The sequence below is a fragment of the Dermochelys coriacea genome, chromosome 11 (assembly GCF_009764565.3).
Source record: "Dermochelys coriacea isolate rDerCor1 chromosome 11, rDerCor1.pri.v4, whole genome shotgun sequence".
Classification (NCBI taxonomy): domain Eukaryota; kingdom Metazoa; phylum Chordata; order Testudines; family Dermochelyidae; genus Dermochelys; species Dermochelys coriacea.
This window is the reverse complement of record NC_050078.2, coordinates 46,404,737-46,430,635: the sequence shown is the minus strand read 5'-3', so window position 1 is coordinate 46,430,635 and position 25,899 is coordinate 46,404,737. Positions and strand designations below refer to the sequence as shown.

General features: G+C 40.1%; 1 protein-coding gene across 11 annotated transcripts in view; it reads left to right on the top strand.

Moving 5' to 3' along the window:
* ZNF385B (zinc finger protein 385B) overlaps positions 1-25,899 on the top strand; it is a 321,069-nt gene that overhangs the window by 248,111 nt on the left and 47,059 nt on the right. For 7 of the 11 annotated variants that reach the window (XM_043505422.1, XM_038421302.1, XM_038421309.1 and 4 more), the window contains 2 exons: positions 6,261-6,371; positions 20,120-20,269. In XM_043505422.1, coding sequence (XP_043361357.1) covers positions 6,261-6,371; positions 20,120-20,269 — 261 coding nt within the window. The remainder of the gene's footprint in view (positions 1-6,260; positions 6,372-20,119; positions 20,270-25,899) is intronic. The other 4 variants (XM_038421301.2, XM_038421312.2, XM_043505423.1 and 1 more) reach the window with 1 other exon arrangement.

Below are 25,899 nucleotides of genomic sequence, written 5' to 3'. Positions count from 1 at the left end.
TTGAAAAATAGACTGGCTCTGACCTTATGGGTTTGCTTGTTACTGGTTGCCTAACTATTTATTTTAAATAATAAAATAAAAAAATGGAAGAGTTGTCTAATGGGTTTGGATAAATACCAGCATTTAAAACGTTAACCCATGCCTTACCAATGGGTAGGTAATTATGTGCAACACACTTTGTCTCAGTTCACAAATGGAAAACATTGCAAGATTGCATTTATAAAGCAGCAGAACTGATTGTGCTGGCAAATCAATTATTAGTTGCTCTAGCTGTAGATTTTTAAAAGGGTTTTATGGGAGCAGGAAAGGAGAAAAGGCACAGAACCTCGATTGGCGACTCCCAGTTTTGAACACATACTAAATCAGAAGTTATACCATTTTAAACTTTTATACCCACTTATCAACATATAGTTTATAACCAGTTTCCTTGCACATAATTTCAAAATGTCACCCATGGTCTCTGTCATAATTTGTAGCAACTCCAAGGAGTGTTTAAAAACCAGATGGCAATTTTGAATTGAATGGAGAGTCCATGGAGTTGTTTAAATTGCACTATTTCTAATGTGAGAGAAGACAGGCATCAGATGGAGGCAGAAAAGTCAGGACTTGGAGCGGTATCACTGTGGAAATTTGCAAAAAGAAAAGGAGTACTTGTGGCACCTTAGAGACGAACAAATTTATTTGAGCATAAGCTTTCGTGAGCTACAGCTCACTCGATGAAGTACTCAGACTGAGTAAAAATACTCAGAAAATTTCAGCAGATTGGAGTAGTGGCAGCAGCATGCATAGATGCCTTACAGAGTATGGATATAAATGAGGAAAAGGAGAGTTCCTGGGTCAGGCTGGCACCAGAGTTAGTCAGTGGAGGAAAATGGCAGCCACATGTCTAGATTAATGTACATCCAAAGCTAGATGATTGCCAAATTTGTTTTATTACCATTACCTCTCTAGTAATAGGCAAAAATCAAAAGTTTCCTTTCAGGTAGGCATCTAGATATTTATCCAAGCTTCAGAACTACAAATTGCCAGAGAGCTTAAATCAATACTAACAGGTAGATTTGTAATGTCACAAGAATAGCTAATCTTACAGTATTTGGTAGTTTAGCTGAAGCAAAAAGTTTGGAAACACCTCTCTTTCTTGGAACAAAAGCGGGTCACAACTTGGCAGGCTCAACTCAGCTCTTCTCCTTTGAGGTACATAAACAGGGTTCTGTGCAGCTGTGTGTGAATGTTGTGCAAAAGTTCTCTTTGCTATATATGAATAACAAAGATCCTGATATATTTTATAACAGTATGGTTTGTTTTGGTGTTCTTGGCCAAACGTTTCCTTTCCTCCTTCTGACTGCTCTGTAATTTACCATGATTTTTCTGTTGCTTCCCTGCACCCCAGAAATGACTGCATTTCTGACAGCTGTCCATGTACTTTGTGATGCACCTTGGGAGCTTTTGCAATGAAAGGAGTTATATAAATGTGAGGTGAGAATATTCCTGATTCTGGTCCCGGCTGAAATCAGGAAGTGTAGAGGGGGAAAAAAATGAGTGACCAGTGCTGCAGTCCCCTCAAATCTAATAATCTGTGCTCTCAAAATGTAGTCACGGTGATTTCATTGCAACTACTAGCGTGAGTAAGGATTGCTCAGGTTAATATGGGTTTGCAGTAGAGGTTTGAGTGTGGTTTAAACTTTTGGCATTATTTCTGCTTAGTTTTATTTAACCCAACTGGTTTTCCCTTTATTTCATATATGCATTTGCAATAAGAGAATGAAATGGAAAAGGTTTTTAATCCTCAATATCATTACCATCCACCTTCAGTGCAAAATGTATGAAAATGTATGAACTCTTTACTATGCCTGTAGCTCATATTATAGTTCAAATAATAAGCATCCAGATGCTAGATTGTTGCTTGAATTTATAGCAGATATAATATATAGCAGATGTTCATCTTTTTTACAGAAAAAATTCTTAACTACTGGAACTTGACAGACTGCAGAGCTTCAGTGAGTTACAAACACCACCTAAATCAGCAAATTACCCCCTTATTCAAAACAACATGTATTTAATTTTATTTAGTGATCCCAGATCAGTTTACCCCACAGCATTAACCTTCTGGCAGACAGATACTATGTTACTATTCAAACATGCTGTAATCCAGCCTAGTTTCTGACATATTTAAAACCTATTAATTGTTAATGTTGCACCTTCTTGAATTCTAATCATGACCAGACTGCATTCAGTTCTTCTCTTTGAGGAAGATCATCAACTACTCCCCTGGGAATCTTGAGTTATAGCTTCTGGAGGCTGGGTGCGCTGTATTGTTCATGAGAATTTGTCCTTGTGCTGCTGTATCTGTTTGAATTTGAGACTTTATGCATAGCCTGTGTTGTAGTTTCTAAACTGCTAATTGCCTAATGTTAATGCTGTGGATTATTATCTGGGGTACACAAGAGAATTGCTGTTCATTTTACTTTTTTAGTAGTTCTGCAGATAACTGTTTTCTTCGCTGTTCCTTTTTACTGATCTCAGACACTTCAGATGGGTTGAGGTACTTTTCATCACTAAACTATTCTGTTCTAGATTATTAGTCTAGCTATTAGCTGTTTAACTGAAAAAGCAAAACATACGTTGTGCTAAAATACTACTGCATTAAGTACAAACATATTTAAATGTCAGTTACATTGCAATAAATTTGATGCAGGAGCAAATTCTAAATATGATCTCATATATGTTTCTGCTAGATTAATATTATACAATGAATGATCAAAAAGTTTGCAAGCAGAAGTTCCGTAACCTGTACTTTAGTTCAGCATTCTGCTACATCATGCTTATTTTGTAGAATGATGCAATAAGAGGTAGAGTTCAGGAATAGAAATTGTTTTATTAATTTGTATTTAATTTGCTTAATGTATTTAATTTTACTTAATTTCTAGCTTTGGAGTTATTCTTATGCATTGTCACTGTATTCTGGAAACACTGGGAGGGTTATTCCATTCTAATAATTTTGATACAATCCCTCATGACGTTGTCATAACCATACTAGGGAAATGTTGTCTAGATGAAATTTCTGTAAGGTGGGTATGCAACTAGTTGAAAGACCATACTCAGAGTAGTTATCAATTGTTTGCTATCAAACTGGGAAGGGCATATCTAGTGGGGCCTGCAGGAGGCACAAGCTTTGCATCATCCTAGTCCTATGGCTCTTTCGTATATTATTGTAGCAAGAAAATCACTGCTGAGAGTGAAAAATAATCTGCAAGAAAAATATAACCTTTTAGCAAATCAAACTACTCCTGTGATGGAAAATTACTCCTCAGTGAATTCTGCACCAAAAAATAAAAAATTCTGTGCACAATATTTTAAAATTATGTGCAATTCTGCATATTTTATTTGTCAAAATAACACAATATAATCACACAGTTTCAATTATTTTGGTAATTTATTTCAAAATACTTGTCAGCAACAATGTCTGTAACAATACAGACAACAAAAAAGATTCAGGAAATGTTTTTTGACAAATAGATTATTTACTAGGCGTATCAATACACAGTGATGAGCTGCCAAAAGCTAGAGAACCGGTTCCTTCAGTTGCTCCAGGTCTTCGGCAGCGGGTCCTTCAGTGCCACCTAAGTGTCACCGAAGACCCGGAGCAAGTGAAGGGCCTGCCACCGAAGACCCGGAGCGCCGGCGGGTGAGTACAAATTAAAAAGGGATTCTCAGGGGAGCCTCCCCAGCTGAGAGCTCAGGCGGACCGGACAGGACAGTCCCGCGGGCCGGAGTTTGTTCACCCCTTTACCAACTGGTTCTAAACCAGCTTCAAAATTTAACAACCGGTTTGTGTGAACCAGTGCAAACTGGCTCCAGCTCACCACTGTCAATACGCAACTCTGAGTAATAATTCATTTAAACTACAATACAGAAACTTATTTCCCGCACCCCTCAGAAGTAGTGCAAAGGCTTGGGGGAGTTATAGGTATCAGAGGAGATGAGGGAGAAGGAAGTAATTGCTGGCAAAGAGCCAGGGTGTGAACTTGGGGGTGGTTGGGTGTGGGTGGGAGAAGTATGGACCAGAATTTTTGGGGGCAGGGAGGGATTGTTAGGGAGCTTTCACCATGCAGACCCCGGCTCACCCTTAACCTTTCTCATTCAGTCAGGTATATATGCCCCTGTCCCCATGTGTCCCTGCATCCCTCCATCCCAATGTATCCTCACAGCCATACTCAGCCACCCCTCCTTTCCCCCATCGCTATGTATACTTGCATCCCCCTCCCTCCATCCCCATGTGATCCTGCAACCCCACTCACTCACTCCCCATCCCCATGTGTCCTGTGCCCCCCCAGATGCCCCATTCTCCATGAGTCTCTGCACCCCCACTCCCATTCAGCCCCTACCCCAGTCTTCCCCACCCCACACTTCTGAACTCCAGTCTGTGACCCCCCAGCAGCCCCATGTGCCCCATGATGTCCATCCCTGCATACACTGTGCCTCCTGACCTGGCCCCACCATAGGGCACAGTAAGAAAGGCAGCCTCTGTCTCTTCACTATCCACAGCTGGGGCTGTTCTGGTGCCACAGCAGCCCCTGGTGGGTGAAAGGAGTAACTGTAGCACCTTTCCGGCAGAGCGTATTTTCTGCAGAAAAAAAATTCTGTGTGGCATATGAATTGTGCACATGTGCAGTGGCACAGAATTCCCCAAGGAGTAGGAACCCTAAACAAAGTTAGGAAATGTAAACTCTTTGTTCATTATAGCCCACTATTTTTCCTCCCCATTTTTTCCAGACCCATGCTTGTCTTTAAATAAATTAATCACGTCTAAACATGTATAGATATAGATGTAATATACATTATTCTAAGCCGTTTGGGTTGGGGACTACATTTTACTTTGTATTTGTACAGTGCCTCACACAATGGGGCCTTATTTTTAACTGGTGCTTATTGCTGCTACCATGATACAAATGTGAGGTAACAATTATAATTTCCCCCTCTCAATACCCTGAACAAGTCCCTCAGAGTTAGCAGGGGTACTAGCAGAACTGTCTGGAATCCTGCAGGTTTCTCAGTTGCCAATGGAGTTTGATATCCAGCAGGAGTTATGATACTTAGGAAAGGCTTCTTTAGTTCCCAGTTCCTGAGAATTCTCTGTCAAGCTCAGGATTCAGACACTTTGTGTTTTCAGTTTTTCTCAAGTCTGTCTGTCTTTCTCAGTGTCAAAGCATTTTCTCTGGTATGGTAACTGCTACATCTATAATTGGTACAAAGTCATTTTTAAACACTTCCTGGGTAATACTCATTACTTGAATATTCTCTTGGATTGTATGACTCATCAATTCTATTTTGGAAATCCTTGAGGAATCTGAGTCAATTTTTCCAGGCAAGTAAGTGTTGTAAAGGAGTCTGTAAAGAAACTCCTCTCACAAAGATGTCTCCATGAGAGAAGATTTTCCCAATTAATTTGTCTGTGTGAGGTGAGTGGGAAGCTGCTACAGGTCTGCTGCTACTTGCAGCCCCTTCCATATGCCCTTGGAATTGGACTTGAGAGAAAAGGGCCTCAGGAGCATTATCACTGACATGGATTTCTCTGGTAACTGTCACTTCCTGGGTAGCCTGTTTTGAATAGCTACCAACCCACCAAAAGGGAAGAAATGGGAATTTATTACCAAGGAAGAAAGTGTGTGTGTGGGGGAGGGGGGAAATCTAGATTTAAAATTGTCCTGTGCTCCCTCTAGTGCCCCCAAACTCCCATCTCTAGTTTTACATCCCAAAGCCAGCTTAGCAACATATACCACATAAGATGTTTCTGGAGCTTACTCGTGCTACAAAAAACAAAGGCTCTTATCCTCCCCTCTTTCCAGAGTGCTGATACTTTTCCTTGCAAAGAAAGAGACAGACAAATGTTTAGTGCTTCTGGGGAGGCGGGGTTCTTATTGGTGTGGCGATAGAAGCAGCGTATAGTGCAGGAGAGATTTATGGACTCCTTGCCTCTTGATGTGATAGTGGTGCTCTGGGTGGTAAGGGAGGTGGACCATCCAGTGGTCTGTGATGGGGGTAGCTGAGCTGCTTTTTTGTAAACTCTGGCATGATACAAATTCCCTATCTTGAGATAAATCTGATCATTTTTATTATGAGGTTTGAAATACTATTTCCTCCTGTTTATTTAAAAAAAAAAAAAAGGAATTTGGAGCAGGAAAATGTTATTTTGAGCCTTTTCTGCATTGTTTATTGTCCTGTGAAGTTGTAAATTGAATATTTTATTGTTTGCTCTCCAGATGGATCCTGTGCAAAAAGCAGTCATAAACCACACATTTGGAGTATCCATTCCCCCAAAGAAGAAACAAGTTATTTCCTGTAATGTCTGTCAGCTTCGCTTTAACTCTGATGTGAGTATCATTATATTTTTTTCAGCAGTGCGTCTAATTAATCCAAACATCTTTTCCCAATTAAATCCTCTACAGTTCTGCCCACACTTATGCCAGCCATTTACTATGACATTTTGCCCACTCGCAAATGAGTTTGTAATGGCATCCCACACTGTGATTTTTAACTTTTTCTGGTACGTGGTGGTTTATATGCTTAGACTTAGTTGCCTGACCATGACTGCCATCACCAGGGTAAATCTACCAAAAGAGCAGAAAGACCTGGCTAGTAACTTGCTCCTTCTTTCTGTAGTTTGAGGCTAGATAGTGTTGTTTTTCTAAAGTCCCAGTTTTGGAAAGCATCCCTCTTCAGTACAACACTTAAGCACATGTGTAGGTGCTTTTCCTGAATCAGGGCCTAAGTATTTTGGGTTCAGGTACACTGGTGAACTACAGAAAATACCAGATCATGATCCAATGTCCTACTGGTTAATGATATTTTATTTGCCAACAAACTAATATCTAAGTGAACGGCACAAAGAATTCAAGAGAAATGGAGACAGAAAGACTTCCTCCAAGTGTATGTGTCCTTTATATTTTATATCCGTTTCCTTTTTAGAAGAAATCTCTTCCTCCTCCTGTGTTCCTGCATGCTTTACTGATAATCTCGCCTCAGATCTCTCCAATTATACCCTTCCCATAGTAAATATTTTCAGTTAAGATAAGTGGGGATTTCGACTTCCTGTTGTCCCTTTAGTCTGGTCAAGTTCTGTGAAGCTCTGTCTACTGCAATGCAATTCAGGTCAAAGTGCACTCTAAAAGAGCGCATTAAATGAATGCATATGAGCAGATTACGATTTTCCCTGAGTAGTTAATATCAAGAGGATTAATTTCCATGTGGAAGACACTTAAAACATACCATACTCCATCATGAAGAATGGCTTTTAATGCTATTAAGCTATCATTAGCACAAATGAAAATATCTCAGAGCAAACATAAACATTTATAAAAAGCAAGTGTGTGCTCTCTCTAAATGATACTGAAGTATTAAAATATTTGCTATTTATATCTACTTATAAGAAATAGTTTTCAAAAGTTTTTGAAAGCTTCTCCCTAGAGCCCTAGGTTTTTTTTCCTTTCTACCCCTTTCTGATACTGCTTTGGCCATGCTCTTCCCTGATTTACTGCTTCTCAGCTTTCTTACGGAGACCACAACACTGCATCCCCAATTACATCTAGGAAAGTCTCCTGAGATGGGGTCTGTTCAGTTTGGCCTTCTCTTCTTTGCTGGCAGAGGTTTGTAGCACTGCCATCCTATGTCAATATCTAGCCTCAGAATGGAATCATCAGATTATACTCGCCTCTTTTTTAAACTTAGTTCCCTTATTTTCCCCTCTGAAAGAGAATAGTTGTTCCATTACAGATCAATAGATTTTACTTATTACCTTACAAATGAAATAATACATTTCTCATACGTGGCCTTTTGCTGGACTGGATGTCACGCCTGGGTTGGACCTACTCATGCCACCTCAATGGGGGCTCCACAGCCTTTTTTTCCCTTTCACCTTTTGCATTCAGGCTCCCTGTGGTAGACTGCTGTATCACTGCACTTTGAACAGTTCATTCCAGCTGTAAGAGTGAAGTTCTGTTCTCCATAACATACAGCAGTAGTAACAACATTTCCTTTAATCGGTCTGCGGGGAACTTCTTATTTATTGGATTGTCAGTCATCAGAACCACACTTTTCACTGTTTTCCCTCAGCAGTGTGCCAGAGTGGTCTATCCCATATTGCGTCTGCCTGTACCATTAGACCATTCCAAGAGTTGAAATCTGCAGGATTATAGCCTGATTTTTTTTTCTCAGTTTCTCAGTACTCAGTTCCTCAGTATGCATGCCAGAGCAGCCTACTCTAAGCTACCACTTTACAGGGCCTGCCATTCATTCTGCAAAAAGCAACATAGCAGAAGCTAGCAGCAGAGAATCTAATAGGATTGGACCTAGTGCAATGCACAATCCATGTGACTGTAATCTGGCAGTAAGAGAAAGTGCCCATATGTGAAAAAGCTACTGCAGCTGGGTCCATCTCTACACAGTTTTAGAGAAAGGGATGGTTCTCCAACATCAGAGCACCTTCAGCTCTTTACTTCCACAATTTCAGTCTCCACTTTGTCAGAAGACTTTCTGCTGTCACTTCAAGGCAACCACAGAAGGGGTCAAAAGTGAATAGTTGTAAAAATGGCAGTTTTGCAACCCTTGTAAAGCCTTATGACTCCTGATGTATAGAATACCCATGAACATTAGAGTCAAATGGGGACCTGGAATATTACCACCACTGTCATTCCCGTGCAGTCTCTCCCATTTTGGGGAGAGGACAAATAAGGAATTTCAGTAGTGTTGACTAAGCTGAGATTCCCTAAAGTATTTACTCCTGCATTAGCTGAATGGCTTACTGCTAAAAATGTTCATAAAAGGAATCCTCTTTCCACATAGCCCAGTGCACCAGCAGCAATTCCTAATTAGCCAAACCCACTAAAAAGTAAACCTTCCTTGCTATTAGATCAGCGTCTTGTTTTTCTTGAAGCTCATTTCTAAGATACCTCAAATGGTAATTATCCCAGTTTTCTAGTTTTAATTCTTCTCTTTACTGTTCTCAAGTAGTTTGCCTCCCAATGTTTGTGGTTCATGCTTACGTTGCTGTTTTGCATATACAAGCCATGACCCCCAAACGCTTCAGTTCTTCGGCCTGCACAATTAGCTCTACTGTTGGACACTCATAGTACTTCCAAAGCAGTTGACAATGACTTAGAAGCCCTGCTTCACAAAATTCTTAAGGAACACCTCAACATTCTACATCAAGAGGGACAATTAGACCATGGTGGCATATGTGAATGGCCGAGGAGGAACAGAATACAAATCTGAACCACAGATCACCAAACTCCTTTCATTCCATGAAAGGCACACCTGTCTGTTACAGTGGCATGCCGCAGAACAAGACAAAACTTCAAAGCCAACATGCTCAATTGTCACTTGTTAGTAGAAAACAAGTGGAAGCTGAACAAGCACATCCATGGCTCTGTGAAACAAGTGATTCCCCCTGTTCCCCTTCCCATATCTAGACTTGCCCACAATTTAGAAGAGCTGGAAAAGTATGAGTATTTTGGTCTCATCAATGGCATCTGTTGGCATGGAAGAGGGACACCTTTTCCTTCTAGTGGGCAGATGTACTCATGTATGCCCTTCCAATTTCTTTCTAATCACTAAATTTATTTGGAAAAATAAGACTAGATAAAGCATTAGTGACCCTGACTATATTGGCATCAGTCTGATCTTTGCAAATTTGATTTTACAGCACAGAACCTGAGAGTCTGAGCTTTCAACAACATGGATACTCCTGGGAACTGGCTAACTTTAATAGAAAGTCTTTGAAACATTCCATAATTACAACATACAAGACTATTTGGAAGATTTGTTCACCAGGTATAGGGATTTCAGCTTAAATCCACTCCAAACATAATGGCTTCTGGGAGTACTCCAGAAGAGATTCCCAGTTACCGACAGAGTCAATCTTCGGCCCATGGATTTCTGGTGTCAGCCTTCTCTTGAGAGCTCCTATTTCTTCATAAATTGCATTGGCATAATATCAATAGTCTAGTGGAGACCTCTCCATATTTTTTTTTCCTTATAGCAATTATGGAAAGTGGAAGAATAAGTGAAATATGAACATTGTCAATTAAAGAAACCTGTCTTCAGTTCTTCCATGAAAAGATGACGCTCAGTCCTCATCTGGACTTTGTTCAAAGTGAAAAAGAACAGAGTTCAAATTAATGTATTTCACATTTTTGTCATCAGACCAAATATTAGAAAAATATCTTAATATTTACCATATGAAATGGTCTTGAAAATTAATCTTCATTGGACTAGAGTAGAAAAAGTTCTTCCTTCATGGGGGAATCCTAAAAAATGTATGAAGCACTTCAATTATGGCTCAGATCTAACATGTCAGCCATTAGATGCATCTAGTCAGACCCTTCCTGGAGTCATCAGATTACATTCAGTAAGAGTTTGTTTGCATTCAAACTGTTGGGCTGAGAAGCACAGAGCTTTGTACAATGAGGTTTATAATGCAGCCATGTAAGATTTGCGATTTCTTTTCCAAAGTCTACAAAACTGTATTCTTTCTTTGGCTGGCAAAGGCTTTAGTCGTTCCAGCTTCCCTCGACTTAAACTATGCAAGCAAATAAAAAGGAAATGACAAAAAAAAAAATTAAATTTTCTACTTTTGTTTCTCCTAAAAGAATTTCACTGATGTTCCAGTTGAAATTTCTTCCCTGGATCTTAGTGCTTTTTACCTTTCCTTGTGTAATATTTAGACCAGTGGATGCTCATGTATGAGAAAAATAAAAATTACACATAAGGTGTAACTAATTTCTCTCTCATTTGAAGGGCACCCACTGCTCTGGACCAGTAGATCAAAATATTCCTGATTAAAATTCAATTGGTAGATGTCAAACCTTCCATTCAGTTAATCTTATATCCTACAGGGGGTTTCAGTAATGTTTTCTACCAGTTTACACAATTTCAGCTTTAAATGTAGTCTCCTAACATCAGCGTATGGTGTTGCAGCTATCCAGCAGAGAGAGTCTGAAGTCAAAGAAGGAAGGAATTTAAAAAGGCTGAACCATCTCCATTGTGGTGGAATGAGCATATTTAGTGCATGAATCATGTCCAAATCTCTGGGTGCCCTTTATTATGAGAAATAAAAATTGCAGGTTAAAGACATTCATTTTCTCTATCACTATATTTATCATGATTTAGAGAGATGCAGTTTCCTGACTGAAATATTCTACTGTGCCCAAGCTTCGGATTCTTTTCTGTAGTTTAAAAAATAAATGTTTAGGATAATGTCAAGAAAAGATGTATTTATGGACTTTAGATTCAGCTGGTATTGTCTTGATTTTTTTTTCTTTCTAATTTCTTGAAAAGAGACTGTTGGATCTTTACAAACATTTAGAGCCAACCTCTTCTTGTCAGTTACAGATTAGTCAGTCAGCATGTGTGGAAAAATATACATCTTCAAGATAGCCTGTCCTCTTATCCTGAATCTAACTTATAAGAAGTCAGGGAAATTGAGCCTTAACATGATGCATACACTTGTGTTTGGCTTTTATTTGTTTTCTTTTTCAAAAACTCACTATCTAATGAAAATTTTAATAGAAAAAACTAAACATGTATTTTCATTAAAGTCTAATACTTCAGATATACCAGTTTTACCCCAGCCAATCGTGACAACTGGTGGTATAAGTAATGAATCCATACTGCACAAAGTGGCATTTTTTCTGTAGAAGTCCCTGCTTCACCATAGTAATTCCACATTGAGCAGAACAAGGCATGCGGCATTAATCAAACCTGTTCGCATTTGTTTCGAAAGAGAAATACTTGAATAGCAGATAATAGGTTTAGAGTTGCATGCTACTGAAAAGTCAGGTTATCGTGGAAAAGTAATTAATATCCCTGCTTCTAACTTTGTGCCCCCCATCAGTTGTGCATATAGACTTTGCAGGAACAATCGGGTAGTTAGACCTTTCTTGTGTATATAATATTAGGATTTCTGATACCAAACATATGGTAAGTGGAAGCACCAGGTGAAAAGATAACTTATAAAGTAGTCAAGTTGACAGAACCTAAATAGTGATATTATGCATTCGCTCAGAGAAGTGGACAGCCAATCAAAGGAACTCAGTACTAACTAAAAGAAAAGGAATACTTGTGGCACCTTAGAGACTAGCAAATTTATTAGAGCATAAGCTTTCATGAGCTACAGCTCACTTCATCGGATGCATTTGGTAGAAAAAACAGAGGGGAGATTGATATACACACACAGAGAACATGAAACAATGGGTTTATCATACACACTGTAAGGAGAGTGATCACTTAAGATAAGCCATCACCAGCAGCGGGGGGAGGGGGGGAAAGGAGGAAAACCTTTCATGGTGACAAGCAAGGTAGGCTATTTCCAGCAGTTAACAAGAATATCCGAGGAACAGTGGGGGGTGGGGTGGGGTGGGGGGGGAGAAATAACATGGGGAAATAGTTTTACTTTATGTAATGACTCATCCATTCCCAGTCTCTATTCAAGCCTAAGTTAATTGTATCCAGTTTGCAAATTAATTCCAATTCAGCAGTCTCTCGTTGGAGTCTGTTTTTGAAGCTTTTTTGTTGAAGGATAGCCACTCTTAGGTCTGTAATCGAGTGACCAGAGAGATTGAAGTGTTCTCCAATTGGTTTTTGAATGTTATAATTCTTGACGTCTGATTTGTGTCCATTCATTCTTTTATGTAGAGACTGTCCAGTTTGACCAATGTACATGGCAGAGGGGCATTGATGGCACATGATGACATATATCATATTGGTAGATGCGCAGGTGAACGAGCCTCTGATAGTGTGGCTGATGTGATTAGGCCCTATGATGGTGTCCCCTGAACAGATATGTGGACAGAGTTGGCAACGGGCTATGTTGCAAGGATAGGTTCCTGGGTTGGCGGTTCTGTTGTGTGGTGTGTGGTTGCTGGTGAGTATTTGCTTCAGATTGGGGGGCTGTCTGTAAGCAAGGACTGGCCTGTCTCCCAAGATCTGTGAGAGTGATTGGTCATCTTTCAGGATAGGTTGTAGATCCTTGATGCGTTGGAGAGGTTTTAGATGGGGGCTGAAGGTGATGGCTAGTGGCGTTCTGTTATTTTCTTTGTTGGGCCTGTCCTGTAGTAGGTGACTTCTGGGTACTCTTCTGGCTCTGTCAATCTGTTTCTTCACTTCAGCAGATGGGTATTGTAGTTGTAGGAATGCATGATAGAGATCTTGTAGGTGTTTGTCTCTGTCTGAGGGGTTGGAGCAAATGCGGTTATATCGTAGCGCTTGGCTGTAGACAATGGATCGTGTGGTATGATCTGGATGAAAGCTAGAGGCATGTAGGTAGGAATAGCGGTCAGTAGGTTTCCGATATAGGGTGGTGTTTATGTGACCATCGCTTATTAGCACCGTAGTGTCCAGGAAGTGGATCTCTTGTGTGGACTGGTCCAGGCTGAGGTTGATGGTGGGATGGAAATTGTTGAAATCATGGTGGAATTCCTCAAGGGCTTTTGTCCATGGGTCCAGATGATGATGATGTCATCAGTGTAGCGCAAGTAGAGTAGGGGCATTAGGAGACGAGAGCTGAGGAAGCATTGTTCTAAGTCAGCCATAAAAATGTTGGCATACTGTGGGACCATGCGGGTACCCATCGCAGTGCCACTGACTTGAAGGTATACATTGTCCCCAAATGTGAAATAGTTATGGGTGAGGACAAAGTCACAAAGTTCAGCACCAGGTTAGCCATGACATTATCGGGGATACTGTTCCTGACGGCTTGTAGCCCATCTTTGGGGGTGGAATGTTGATGTAGAGGGCTTCTACATCCATAGTGGCTAGGATGGTGTTTTTAGGAAGATCACTAATGGACTGTAGTTTCCTCAGGAAGTCAGTGGTGTCTCGAAGATAGCTGGGAGTGCTGGTAACGTAGGGCCTGAGGAGGGAGTCTACATAGCCAGACAATCCTGCTGTCAGGGTGCCAATGCCTTCAAAACATTCAAAAACCAGTTGGAGAACACTTCAGTCTCTCTGGTCACTCGATTATAGACCTAAGAGTGGCTATCCTTCAACAAAAAAGCTTCAAAAACAGACTCCAAGGAGAGACTGATGAATTGGAATTAATTTGCAAACTGGATACAATTAACTTAGGCTTGAATAGAGACTGGGAATGGATGAGTCATTACACAAAGTAAAACTATTTCCCCGTGTGTGTATATCAATCTCCCCTCTGTTTTTTCCACCAAATGCATTCGATGAAGTGAGCTATAGCTCACGAAAGCTTATGCTCTAATAAATTTGTTAGTCTCTAAGGTGCCACAAGTACTCCTTTTCTTTTTGCGAATACAGACTAACACGGCTGCTACTCTGAAACCTGTCAGTACTGACTAGTTAGTAATAGAATGCCAGATACCCTTTAAACATAGAGCAAAGTCAAAAGACAGATGTTGCACTTACAGATTGGTTTTATTAAATGCTGAACTGAAAGCATAAAAGACTACTTCACTTCTTTCAAACACAGAGATGGTTTAAAAATTGATCTTTATGGTTAATTTTGATCATCATATACCAAAGCCCATTAATTTCTATTAGCAGAGCATGAATTTCATGCACGTTCATTTAGATTTTAATAAGTCATCATTGTTGGCCATCTTTCAAATCTGAGCCTAGGCAGATGTATGGGTATATGCCTAAGGGATCACAGGAAAAACTCAAAGAGCTCTGTGGCACAGTGGAGAGAAAAATTACATTTCTGAATGAATCCTATTTAGATTCACAGGAGCCCACACAAGTGTCTATGGGAAATCCACAAGTATGCCAGATACTGCGTATAGTCAGAGTATATATAATAATAGTGAAAGAATTGTATATAACATTCCATTTGGTATTACTAAATGCTAATTTCTTATAATTGCACTAATTTACATTTTAATGTAAGAACTTAAATGATTGAAACTTTCTTCAATAACATTTCTAAATTGGAAAGAGACTGAGTTGATATAAAAGCAACGAGGAGTCCTTGTGGCACCTTAGAGACTAACAAATTTATTTGGGCATAAGCTTTCATGGGATATAACCCACTTCATCAGATGGATGGAGTAAAAAATACAGTAAGCAGGATAGGGTGGATGTGGCCCATTCTCAACAGTTGACAAGAAGAGGTGAATATCAACAGAGGGAAAATTACTTTTTGTAATGCTAACGAGGCCATTTCATTTCGGGTGGATGTGGCCCATTCCCAGCAGTTGACAAGAAGGAGTGAGTATTAACAGAGGGTGGTGAAGAAAATATGGAAGGCAGAGTTGAAATGTAAACAGCCTGAATGCCATAGCTGATGTATCTCAACAAGTAAAATATATTGGAGAAGACATTGTGCATCATAATTCAATGTGATTGTGCCCAATTTTAAGTGCCAGCATAGCCTCCTTTGTCTTTCTCTCCAGACTCTCAGTAGTATACAACATTGGAAGGTAAAAAGCGACAGTTTTATTTACACAACACAAAGATATGCAAATATACAAGCACTGATGATAAACAATTCCCAAATGACAGGTTTCAGAGTAGCAGCCATGTTAGTCTGTATTCGCAAAAAGAAAAGGAGTACTTGGAAAAAGGAGCATAAGCTTTCGTGAGCTACAGCTCACTTCATCGGAACTCTGATGAAGTGAGCTGTAGCTCATGAAAGCTTATGCTCTAATAAATTTGTTCGTCTCTAAGGTGCCACAAGTACTCCTTTTCTTTTTGCGAATTCCCAAATGAACTTTTACAAATTAACACTAGTCAGCAGTGTTGTCCCTTGGGTAGGGCGAATCAGGGCAACCGCTCCAGGCCCCATGCTTTGGGAGGCCCCGCAGACCGGTACAATTGGCTGTCGCGGTCGTCCCGGAAGAGACGAATCAATCACTTCCACCCCTGGCCCCACACCTCCTTAGGGATGGCCCTGCTAGTCAGCTTGCCAGTGGGCAAAGCAGTTCACTCTAGGAACAACATGTCTTCTCCATCTGAATAGTACCCCAAATTCATTCATAGTTTTGTCATTTCATATTTTATATACAGTGATGTGTACATATTACAAAAATATGTTCACACATTAGTAAAGTTACACCATTTAATTTTTTTAAAGAAATCTCAAGATGCAAAAATTAATGTTTCAGCAAAAATGTTAACTCAGTCACATTGCCCAGTGGGTCTGATTCACCACTGTGTTAGTCCAGGTTACACTGACAGATCTCCACAGAGCTACACCAACATAAAACATGAAAGATGCTGTAGTGAATCAGGTCCATTCTGTGTATTTTTGGTAGATATTTTAAAACATACAAAGTAATCTATTAAATTACGCATTAAGAGATCGATTTTCAGAAGTGCTGCACACACAGCTGCTCACTATAGTTGCTCAGCACCTGTAAAATAAAACCAGGCCTTTAGTAAATAAAACAGAAGGATACAATGTTCAGTATGACCAAGTTAACATTGCTGTAAGAATCTTATCTTTAAAATTTCTTGACTTGAAGTTTAACTGTGCAGTGCTAATGTCAAAATAATATTAGTTGCCTTAGCTCTGATAACTGACAGTATAGGTCAAATAACCTAATGAAGGTGCTTTAAGTGAGACCCGGTTCTAAGGATGCTTAAATTACTGGAGGCAATTTCCAGCTCAGGTAGACATACGTGTGCTAGTTTGATTGACCAAGCAAGCTAAAGACAGAAACATAGGCACAGCAGCACAGACGGTAAGGCAGGCTGGTTGCCCAAGTAAATACTTAGGATATGTCTAAACTGCTCTGTAAGCCCAGGGTTCAAACTCAGATTCAAGCCTAACTCCCCTTCTGTCTATACACAAGTCACACTAAGCCAGGGCTCAGACCCCTCAGACTATATAGGTCCCCCTGGGGATAGAGGGTCTGAGTCTGCATCAAGCCTACACCCAGAGTTCAAGCCCTATCATTTTGCAGTGTAGACACAGCCCCACAGGACTAGTGCTCTGGGAATCTGCCAAAAGTGTTCCACAATCCCATGGCTCAACTTTTTGTACTCTGGACAGTCAAGTTTTCCCACACTGCACCATTAACAAAGGGCTAGAGTGGCCATATTTTGGGAGGGTGCTAGGAAATCTGGGGCCCAGGTGGTTGTACTCAAGCCCACATAATGCAGTGTAGAAGCTGGACCCCCAGATTGGGACCTAGGATTTCACAATTCCTAATGTGGGATTGCAAATGAGCGTGGATGCTCCTAAATTAACAAACCCAGTGTCTGTTAACTCAAGTTCTACTAACTCACAGCTTACATTGCAGTGTAGACAAACGCTCCCACTGCATGAGGTCCCAGAGCCCAGGATCCAGCCTGCGCCCAAACATCTACCCCACCATTTTACAGCCCCACATCCTGGGCTGTGCGAGCCCAAGTCAGTTGACACGGGCTAGCCATGGGTGTTTAATTGTGATGTAAACATACCCCTAGAGTCCTGGGTGGGATTGTACTCAGGGTGGCTAGTCTGTCCTACCACCCACACCACCACAGCGACACTTCTATTTTTAGCATGCTAAGTTGATCAAAGTAACTGGGTGGATATATACACAAGGTAGAAATTACACTTCCAGCTCAAAGTGTAGACGTATTCTTAGTTTGAGCTACCTTCACATGGTCGGCACAGAAAGTAAATCAGCTGACTACGGGATAGGAAGGCATAGGTTAGAATAGCCAGAAAAAGACCATTTCCTGCTTCTTAACCTGTTTTGGAAAGTACACATTTAGACCTCATTCCTGCACACACTCACGGATGTGATCAATTTCACTTTTCCTGTCATTGGTAGAAAAGTTTAGCATGGGCATAAGTGTTTGCAGGACTGGGGGCTCACGTAGCTATGCATGCATGCACAGTATGATCTCTGACTCACTAAATTATAAATCCCAAAACTTTCTGTGGAATGCTCAAGAGAGAATATGCTGAGGTGGAGTGCAATCAAATGACCTTTTTAACTTCTTGTAGTTAACCACTGGTGTTCTCAAGCTTTTAGTCACCCTGTATCTTGTAGGTAAATGGAAATCTTAGCACATGATTCTGTATGTGTGGATAGCCCTTATCTGGATGTTTTTTGCAGGCAAGAAAGCATTTAATCTGCTCTGAATGCTGTTAGTGCTCTTTGCAGGCCCCTCAAATTCATCCTGATTTATTTTTCTGTCACATTTTGATTTGACCTCTTGTTGAAGTGCATTGCAATGAGCTGTAAACCAGCACAGTTAGAGTACCAAAGCCAAAATTTCTAGTGCCTTGGCACCTGCTTTAGTCTGACAATGTGGGGTTTATACGGATGGTGGTGGTTGTAATCATTCATCAAATAATAGGAGTGATGGTCTGACAATATAATTGCATCATTTAATGTTTCACTGAATGTCAACTTTATTGCAATCCCTATCATTGTGTCAGTGACTCTCAGCCATTCCATAGACATACAGGGTAGTGTATAACAATATGTCCAGATATCTGGGAAATGAACAAATTCAGCATATTTTCCCCTATGACAATAGCGAGCATGGAAGAGGCTAAAGTCCAATGGGCAACTAATTATCTTTGCTTTTTTTAAAGGGTGGATTTTGGTGCTATTAAAGAGGAAGAAGTGACAGGATTTAGTGAGAAGACTGCATATGGGGGTAAAAGGAGAGAGAAGAATGGAAGATGATACCAAGATTATGAGCCTGGGAGGTTAGTAGAGTTGTCAATGGTGACAGAAAAGGGAGGTGGTGGAGAGGGACTAGAGGAAAGATAAGAAATTCAGTTTAGGAGAGTCTGCATTTGAGATGGTGATGAGGCAACCTGGAAAGATGTCAGAGAGACAGTTGATGCTACACTGGACATAGATGGAGGTTTCAGAGATGGGGAGAGAGATCTGAGAATTATCTGGATGGAGGTGGCAGCTGATGAGATGGTTGAGCACATGGAGTAGATAAGATTTCCAAGGTTGAGAACAGAGATAAAGAAGGGGCTGAGGTATGGCAACAGATATGGGAAGAGAAAGATGAGGAGCCACTGAAGGAGATGTTGGATAATTGAGCTGAAAGGTAGAGAAAGAACCAGCAGTCATGGGAAATAAGAGAGGAGAGGAGTCAGAGAATGAAAGATGATCAATAGTGGAAACTCGTAGAGACATCAAGAACAATAAGAATAGAGAAGCATTCTTTTATAGCTGGGAAGAGATTATTAGTGACAGCGTTCAGTTTTGGTGGATGGCCATCCACACACTGCTAGATTTATCAGAAACTTTTGACACAAGTGATCACAAGGTATTACTAAATCCACCTAACAGAGGTGGATTGACTTGCATTGTGCTGACTCTAATCCTTTAATTGGTAGCTACTCCTCTGCCTTAAATGCCTTACCTGTGGGGTCGCATAATGCTCAATCCTATTCCCCACTTTTAGGCTATATTTTGAATAGGATAGAACTCCACAAGTAAATGGTCTGAGGCAGTTAATGGGAATTGGGCATCCAAATCTCCTTGGTGGCTTTGAAAATCCAATCCTAAATCTCTTGAGAAGATTGTAGGATGCCATGGATTTAATACCAGAAATATGCAGCTTATACCCACTTCTGCATTTCCTTCACTGAGCACTAAGTCTCCCAACTCTTCAGGTATCTGAACAATATTAGTATGGGTGAAAGGACACTGGCTGAAAGTTATTTTAGCCAAGATAAAGTTTATGCAATCTGTAAAATGAAATGTTCTGAGAACATTTCTCTGTGCTTTGAGAGCATCAACTCTCTGATCATCAAGGTGATATATGTGGTCTGTGATTCATTCTCAGCCCCTCACTGAGGCTGAGCACCAAAATCTCATGCGTCAAAAATATCTTCCTGTCTGACCTTGACCTGCATATCCTGATGCACAATTTTATCATTTACAGGCTCAGCTTCTGCAACGTGCAGTGGCTGGGACTGAAAGTGAATAACTCAAAGAAATTCCAGGTGGAACAAAACGCAGCAGCACTTTTTATAACAACCTGAGACATCATAATCCATCAGTTAGTGTTCCCCACACTACAGTATCCTTGTGAAATTCTGGATCCAATATAAAGCTCTGCTTTTACTTATTAAAACCCTAAATGGATTGAGTGCCAAATATCTTAGAGAGCACTGTTTTCTCTGTGACCACAGCCCATCTGGAGAGCTGCATTCCTCAGGAACTCTTGTTGGCAGAGCCTACAGAACGTGTACATGAAGGGGATCAAGCCATCTCTGCACCTATGGGATTTGCTTCTGCAGAATATTAGGATAACCACGGACTCTTCATCATCAAATCAAAATGTAAACTCATCTCTTAATAGACCTTAGTCTTCCCACTTTAGCTTCTCCAAGATAGCAAACAATACATTACTAAGTTAAGCCTTCCAAATGCACGTTATCTCAGCACAGCAAAGGCCAATGGGAAAATGGTGTGGAGACTCCACACTGGGGCACATGGCACAATGGCCTTCTCAGAAAAATGAAATAGTACATTTAAAGTAAAATGCATTTACTTTTCTCTCAGTTTTATGCACCATTCATAGCTTCTCACAGAAAAACAGTTTTTACAAATAAGGAATGCATGTGGAACAGCAGCTATAGTGCCCCAGACTTTATTGTGCATGCTCCAGTAGAGGTGGCCAAAGCAAGCAGCAGGATTGATTTGGGTGGCCTGGAAGCCAGAAAAGAGAACCCACCTGAAATTGAGATAGAACCAGCACATGAGTGTATTGAAAGTGCTTTTTTTCCTCTCTCAAAATTCTAATAGTGCTCTCATATTATGGTATGCCCGGATGGATAGATAGATTTTCATAAATTAATGCTTTGATATTTAGCATATATTATCTGGCTAGTTGTTGTTAATCAGTTGTATTTCAGTAGCTCTCACTCAAGCCAGCAGCCTGCTCAAATTGGCTGGATCCTCTGTGTCATCCAACAGAGGGCCAAGTAGCAATGGGGAAAGGGAGAAAAAAATCACAACTTCCTATCCCACCTGGGCTCGCTTTCTGTCTGCTTTTGGCTGATACTTCATCTTCATTCTGGCCACCAGATCAGTCTTCAGCTTCTCCCACCAGCTGCCATGTGGCACTAGTCCCCATAGCAGCTGTAGAACCTTAGCTAGATTGTCCCTGAGACAGCTACGCTATTAGAAGTGTCTGAAAATTCAACATGCAGCCACAACAGAAGGGAAAGTCACAGCTGCAAAGGCATCTGTTTGGCTTCTGCAAAGCATCATGCTTATTTTTCTTCTTACATAAGAGTCTTCAGTTTATGGTCAAATAATTTTTCTGCTCTCTTGTCCTCTTCACTTTGGGTTGATTCTTCATTGGAAGTGTTGGAGCCGGGGCATTGTGAAAGCACTGAGTGCAAGATCTATTCCCTTACGTTGCCGCAGTCAATTCTCCTGCCTCCCCCTGCCCCACTAGCCCTCCCATACAACAAACAGGCTCACAAGTGCATTCTTTATGTACATGTGTCCAATCATCTTCCTTTTAAAATCTGAACATTACAATTTATTGATCACCTATAAAGCAAAGATGTGTCTATTTGCTTCCTCCCCACACACATACACCATCTCTTGGAGAAAGGTGTTTGGCTGCTCAACAAGCGCTAGCTCCAGTTTAAGTCTTTAGAGAGAGTAATAATTTCACAATTAAAAGCTAACACTATTTCAGTAAAATATGGCAGTATAATGAGTATCAAGATAACTCAGTAGCACTTTGTGGCGACAACTAAGAGGGGCTCGATTCAGGAAAGAAAACAAATTTTACAAGCAATTCAGAGAAGGCAGATTTTATTGGAGGGTGACAAACCCAGGCCCTAAGAGATGTTGAAGGCCACACTAGAATTGAATTCAGTAATAGCTGATTAATTAAAAAGATACCATGATGATAATTGTCTTGTTTTTTAAGTATAAGTAGCCAAAAGGCAAGTTTTTGAAGTTTAAATAAAGGTTACTGGATAAATGGTAACTTGGTAAGTTTGAATGACTAGCTGGTGCTGTCAGAAAAAATAACACAGAAGAGAATCAATAACATCAAATAGAAATCTACAAAACTATAGCCTGCTTTTGTCAAACATTTTACATTTTCCATATAAATAAGACTATTTATATTGATTCTTTGGGTTTCGAGGGCAGTGAAGCAGATAGGAGGTAATTAAAAGCATAAATCTCAGGAGCTTGTGAAGGTAATTCTCGGCTTTGTAGCCAGAGCTGACAAAATGATGAACATTTTTAGCTTCAACGTGACAGAAATATTGCGTGATTACAGGGTGCAGGGACATAATGTGCTGAAAGTTCTGTTCAATAGCAGCTATTGAATAAAGCTTTTAACTAAGTTCAGTTGGATTTTTAAAATGTAGCAGTTACTTATTAAGGGTTTGATTTGTACTGTTTCTCCGTTCTTTCCATATCATTTTCAATAATACCCTATTTTAAGTTAATATTTGGGGGAACAAGGTTTAAATAGAATTAATCATTGGAAAATAAAGTAACATTGTGACACCAGGATTTAAAAAATATGTAATGTATAGTTGCATTGTAACTAAAGTTATACTTCAACTTTGAATTGTTCCTCAACTCAGCCTTTAATTAATTTCAGGGAAATTACTCATTCTGGAAGATTTTTTAAAATTCTATTTTGCTCTTTTGACAAACAAATTTTAGTAGAGATGATATAGAAAATAGTTTTATTCTGAAATCCCCAATAATAGATGGAACACTCAAATGTACATGCTGTTATAAAGTGATAGTTTTTATATTTTACCAAACATTCTATGTAATCAAATATTTGGTGGGCAGTTTACTATTTTATGGAAGCAAGTTTGATAGCTCACGATGTGGAGTGAATTAAAATGAGAATTCATGTGGGATGTTAATGCTTCACTACAACTCTCAGCCTGTAAAATTAGACACGTGAAAGTGTGTGACTAGTCACAGTGACTTCAATGACTTCGGACTTCAGTGACCTCGGACATCAGGAATGGTAACATACAAAAGTCATTAGGAGAACACTTCAATCTTCCCGGACATTCTATAAGAGATTTAAAAGTAGCTATACTTGAACCAAAAAACTTCAGAAACAGACTTCAAAGAGAAACAGCCGAACTAAAATTCATTTTCAAATTTAACACCATTAATTTGGGCTTGAATAGGGACTGGGAGTGGCTGGCTCATTACAAAAGCAGCTTTGCCTCTCCTGGAATTGACACCTCCTCATCTGTTGTTGGGAGTGGACTACATCCACCCTGATCGAATTGGCCCTGTCAGCACTGGTTCTCTACTTCTGAGGTAACTCCCTTCCCTTCATGTGTCATTATATAATGCTTGCAGCTGTAATTTTCACTCCATGCATCTGAAGAAGTGGTGTTTTACCCACAAAAGCTTATGCCCAAATAAATGTTAGTCTTTAAGGTGCCACCAGACTCTTTGTTGTTTTAATGGCTTCAATGGGACTACTTGCATGTTTGAAGTTAAGCACATGAGTAAGCATTTGCAGGATCAGAACCTAGAAAAACTAAATCCAGTCTTCATGTATAAATGTGATTACATGGGCTATAAAGGCATTGCACTCGCACCAGGGGAGTGATTGGCCTGAAATATCTGCAAATTTTGCTGTCATGATGCCCAAAAAAAAAAAAGTATACAACAATCTATGTTTGTGTAATGCTGGGTTTTCTGCTTTCTGTAAAAAAGTAAGATGTGTGTCCGGGTGTAAAGGGGTTCTACTCATGGCAGGTTCACCTCCTTGTAGCTGGGTCTGGGAATTAGCTTTTGCTCTATCCGGTGCACCCTTCCATCGATTGCTCACGTTGTGGCCACTCTCTCTCTCTCCATGAGTTGGCACACTCCCTCTTTGTGACTTGACTCTCTGGATAGGTTACTATATAGTCCTCCTGCTTTTGGGGTAATAACATCCTGTCACACAAACTGTCCAGATTCTGTCTCGTACCATCTTCCATTCGAAGTCTCCAGATCCTGTACCACTTTCTAGTGACTGGTAGAGGAACCCAGGCCTGCCCACTGTTCTGGGTTCCAGCCCAGGGACCCTATGATTAGCAACCTATGTCTGCTTCGGTCTAAAATTCTGTTGTTGTTTCCCTGGGCTCCTTCCTATCTCACATCTCTATCTCCTTGCCTATCTCTGGGTTTACTCCCAGAGAGTCCTCTCCTTTCCATGGCTACTTCACCCCCTCAGCCTCTTTCCAGACTCTCTAATCCAGTGCAGGACCCCAGTGCTTTCTCTTCCCCTGGATTTCCTCCTTGTCCTTTGGCCAAAACCCTTTCACTCCAGCAAATGACAGCAGACCTCCTCCGCACAGCCCCTTCCTGTTTTCATTTCCTGGCTTTACACTCCAATCCCAGTTCCTCCCTCAGCTGGGCTTTGTCTGCAATTAGGCCTTATCAATCCCTGACTTCCTTCCAGGTGCAGCATATAAGGTAAATTGGCCCCTTTGGGCCCACATTAATTTGCTCATTGCTTGCATGGTTTGGATACCCCATGAGACTGTGTGAGAACATATGCAATCTCTCATATGTTTCTGTGTGTGTATCCAGTATAAATGACTTCAACAATTATAAGTCAGAACAATTAAAAGCTCACAAAGACGGTGCCAATTTCTTTGGTGGGCAACAATCCATCTCTCTCTCTTGTGCTTAAAGCACAAACCCGGGAGTCAGAAGATTTGAATTCTCTTTCCAGTCACTCCAGGTTGATTTTGCGAGGTGCTGAGAACCCACTGCTCCCATTGATTTAAACTGACATTGTGAGTGCTCAGCTCTTCTGAAAAATCATGCCCTTAATTTGCTTAGTTTCACACTTAAAATGAGAATTATAACTACGTAACTCTTAGGGGTTTTCTGAGGCTTTATTTATTAAGTCTCAGACAAAAACTACATCAAGGTGGAATAAGGTGTGAGAGTATGTCTTAGTAATTAGGGGTAAAAAAATTACAGGGATACTGTAATTATTCCAAAACTAAGCACTGTGAACCCAGGAAATTCAGCGTTAAGGTTACACTTACAGGAAATCCAAACAAGTTAAGGTACAGAAATATTCATTGACGGTAACGGAGCAGCCTTAACTGTACTCTGCAGTGATACCATGCAATTATCATAAAATTATGATTAAGGCATTTCATTGTTTACATTAGATGTTGACACGGCTTTTTAAAGACACACAAGGTTTCATTCACCCTCATGGTGACACACTGTAGGGCAGAGTTAAGGTTGTTTGGGTTTTTAATTGTGCCTTCAAATTTCTAACCAGGAACTGACACACAACATCCAAAATCAGCTTAGAGTGTTGAATTGCTAGGAGGCTTCCACTTCATTTGAACCTGATGATGCAGAGCAATACATGCTCCTGCAGAAACAAGAACCTTCAGTTTAGGGAAATTTTGCTGCAGGTTGTCATTGAAAAGAACAGAAAGGCTAACATGTCATTTATTTAGACTACATGTGGCTGGCTGACCTGACTGAGATAAATTCATTTAATTACTCTTTCATATATCAGCTAGAGATTCTCAAACTCATTTACCTGTAAACTGTGAAATTAATAGCTGCCTATCTAAAATGTATTGTCAGACTTCAGTCATGACATAGTTTCCCAAACATTATCCTTTGTTCTGCAGTCTTACTTGGATTTAAAATGTTTCTTTAAGGTCATACCATTACAAAGGAATATCTGTGATGTGATTAATTTTAACAAATTAAAATGAATAAGTTATATGTAAAGCAAAACATTTTACAATTAATAGGGTTACAGTATAATATAAGATAGCATTCATGCTGTCATGGAAAGCAGGTGTACATGTATTCCTTGTATAAAACAGGAAGACTTGTAGTTCAGATGATGTATTGGCATCTGGCATGCAAACCCGTAGATTACGTGTTTAATGTATGCATATTTAATTCCACAATTTTAACATCC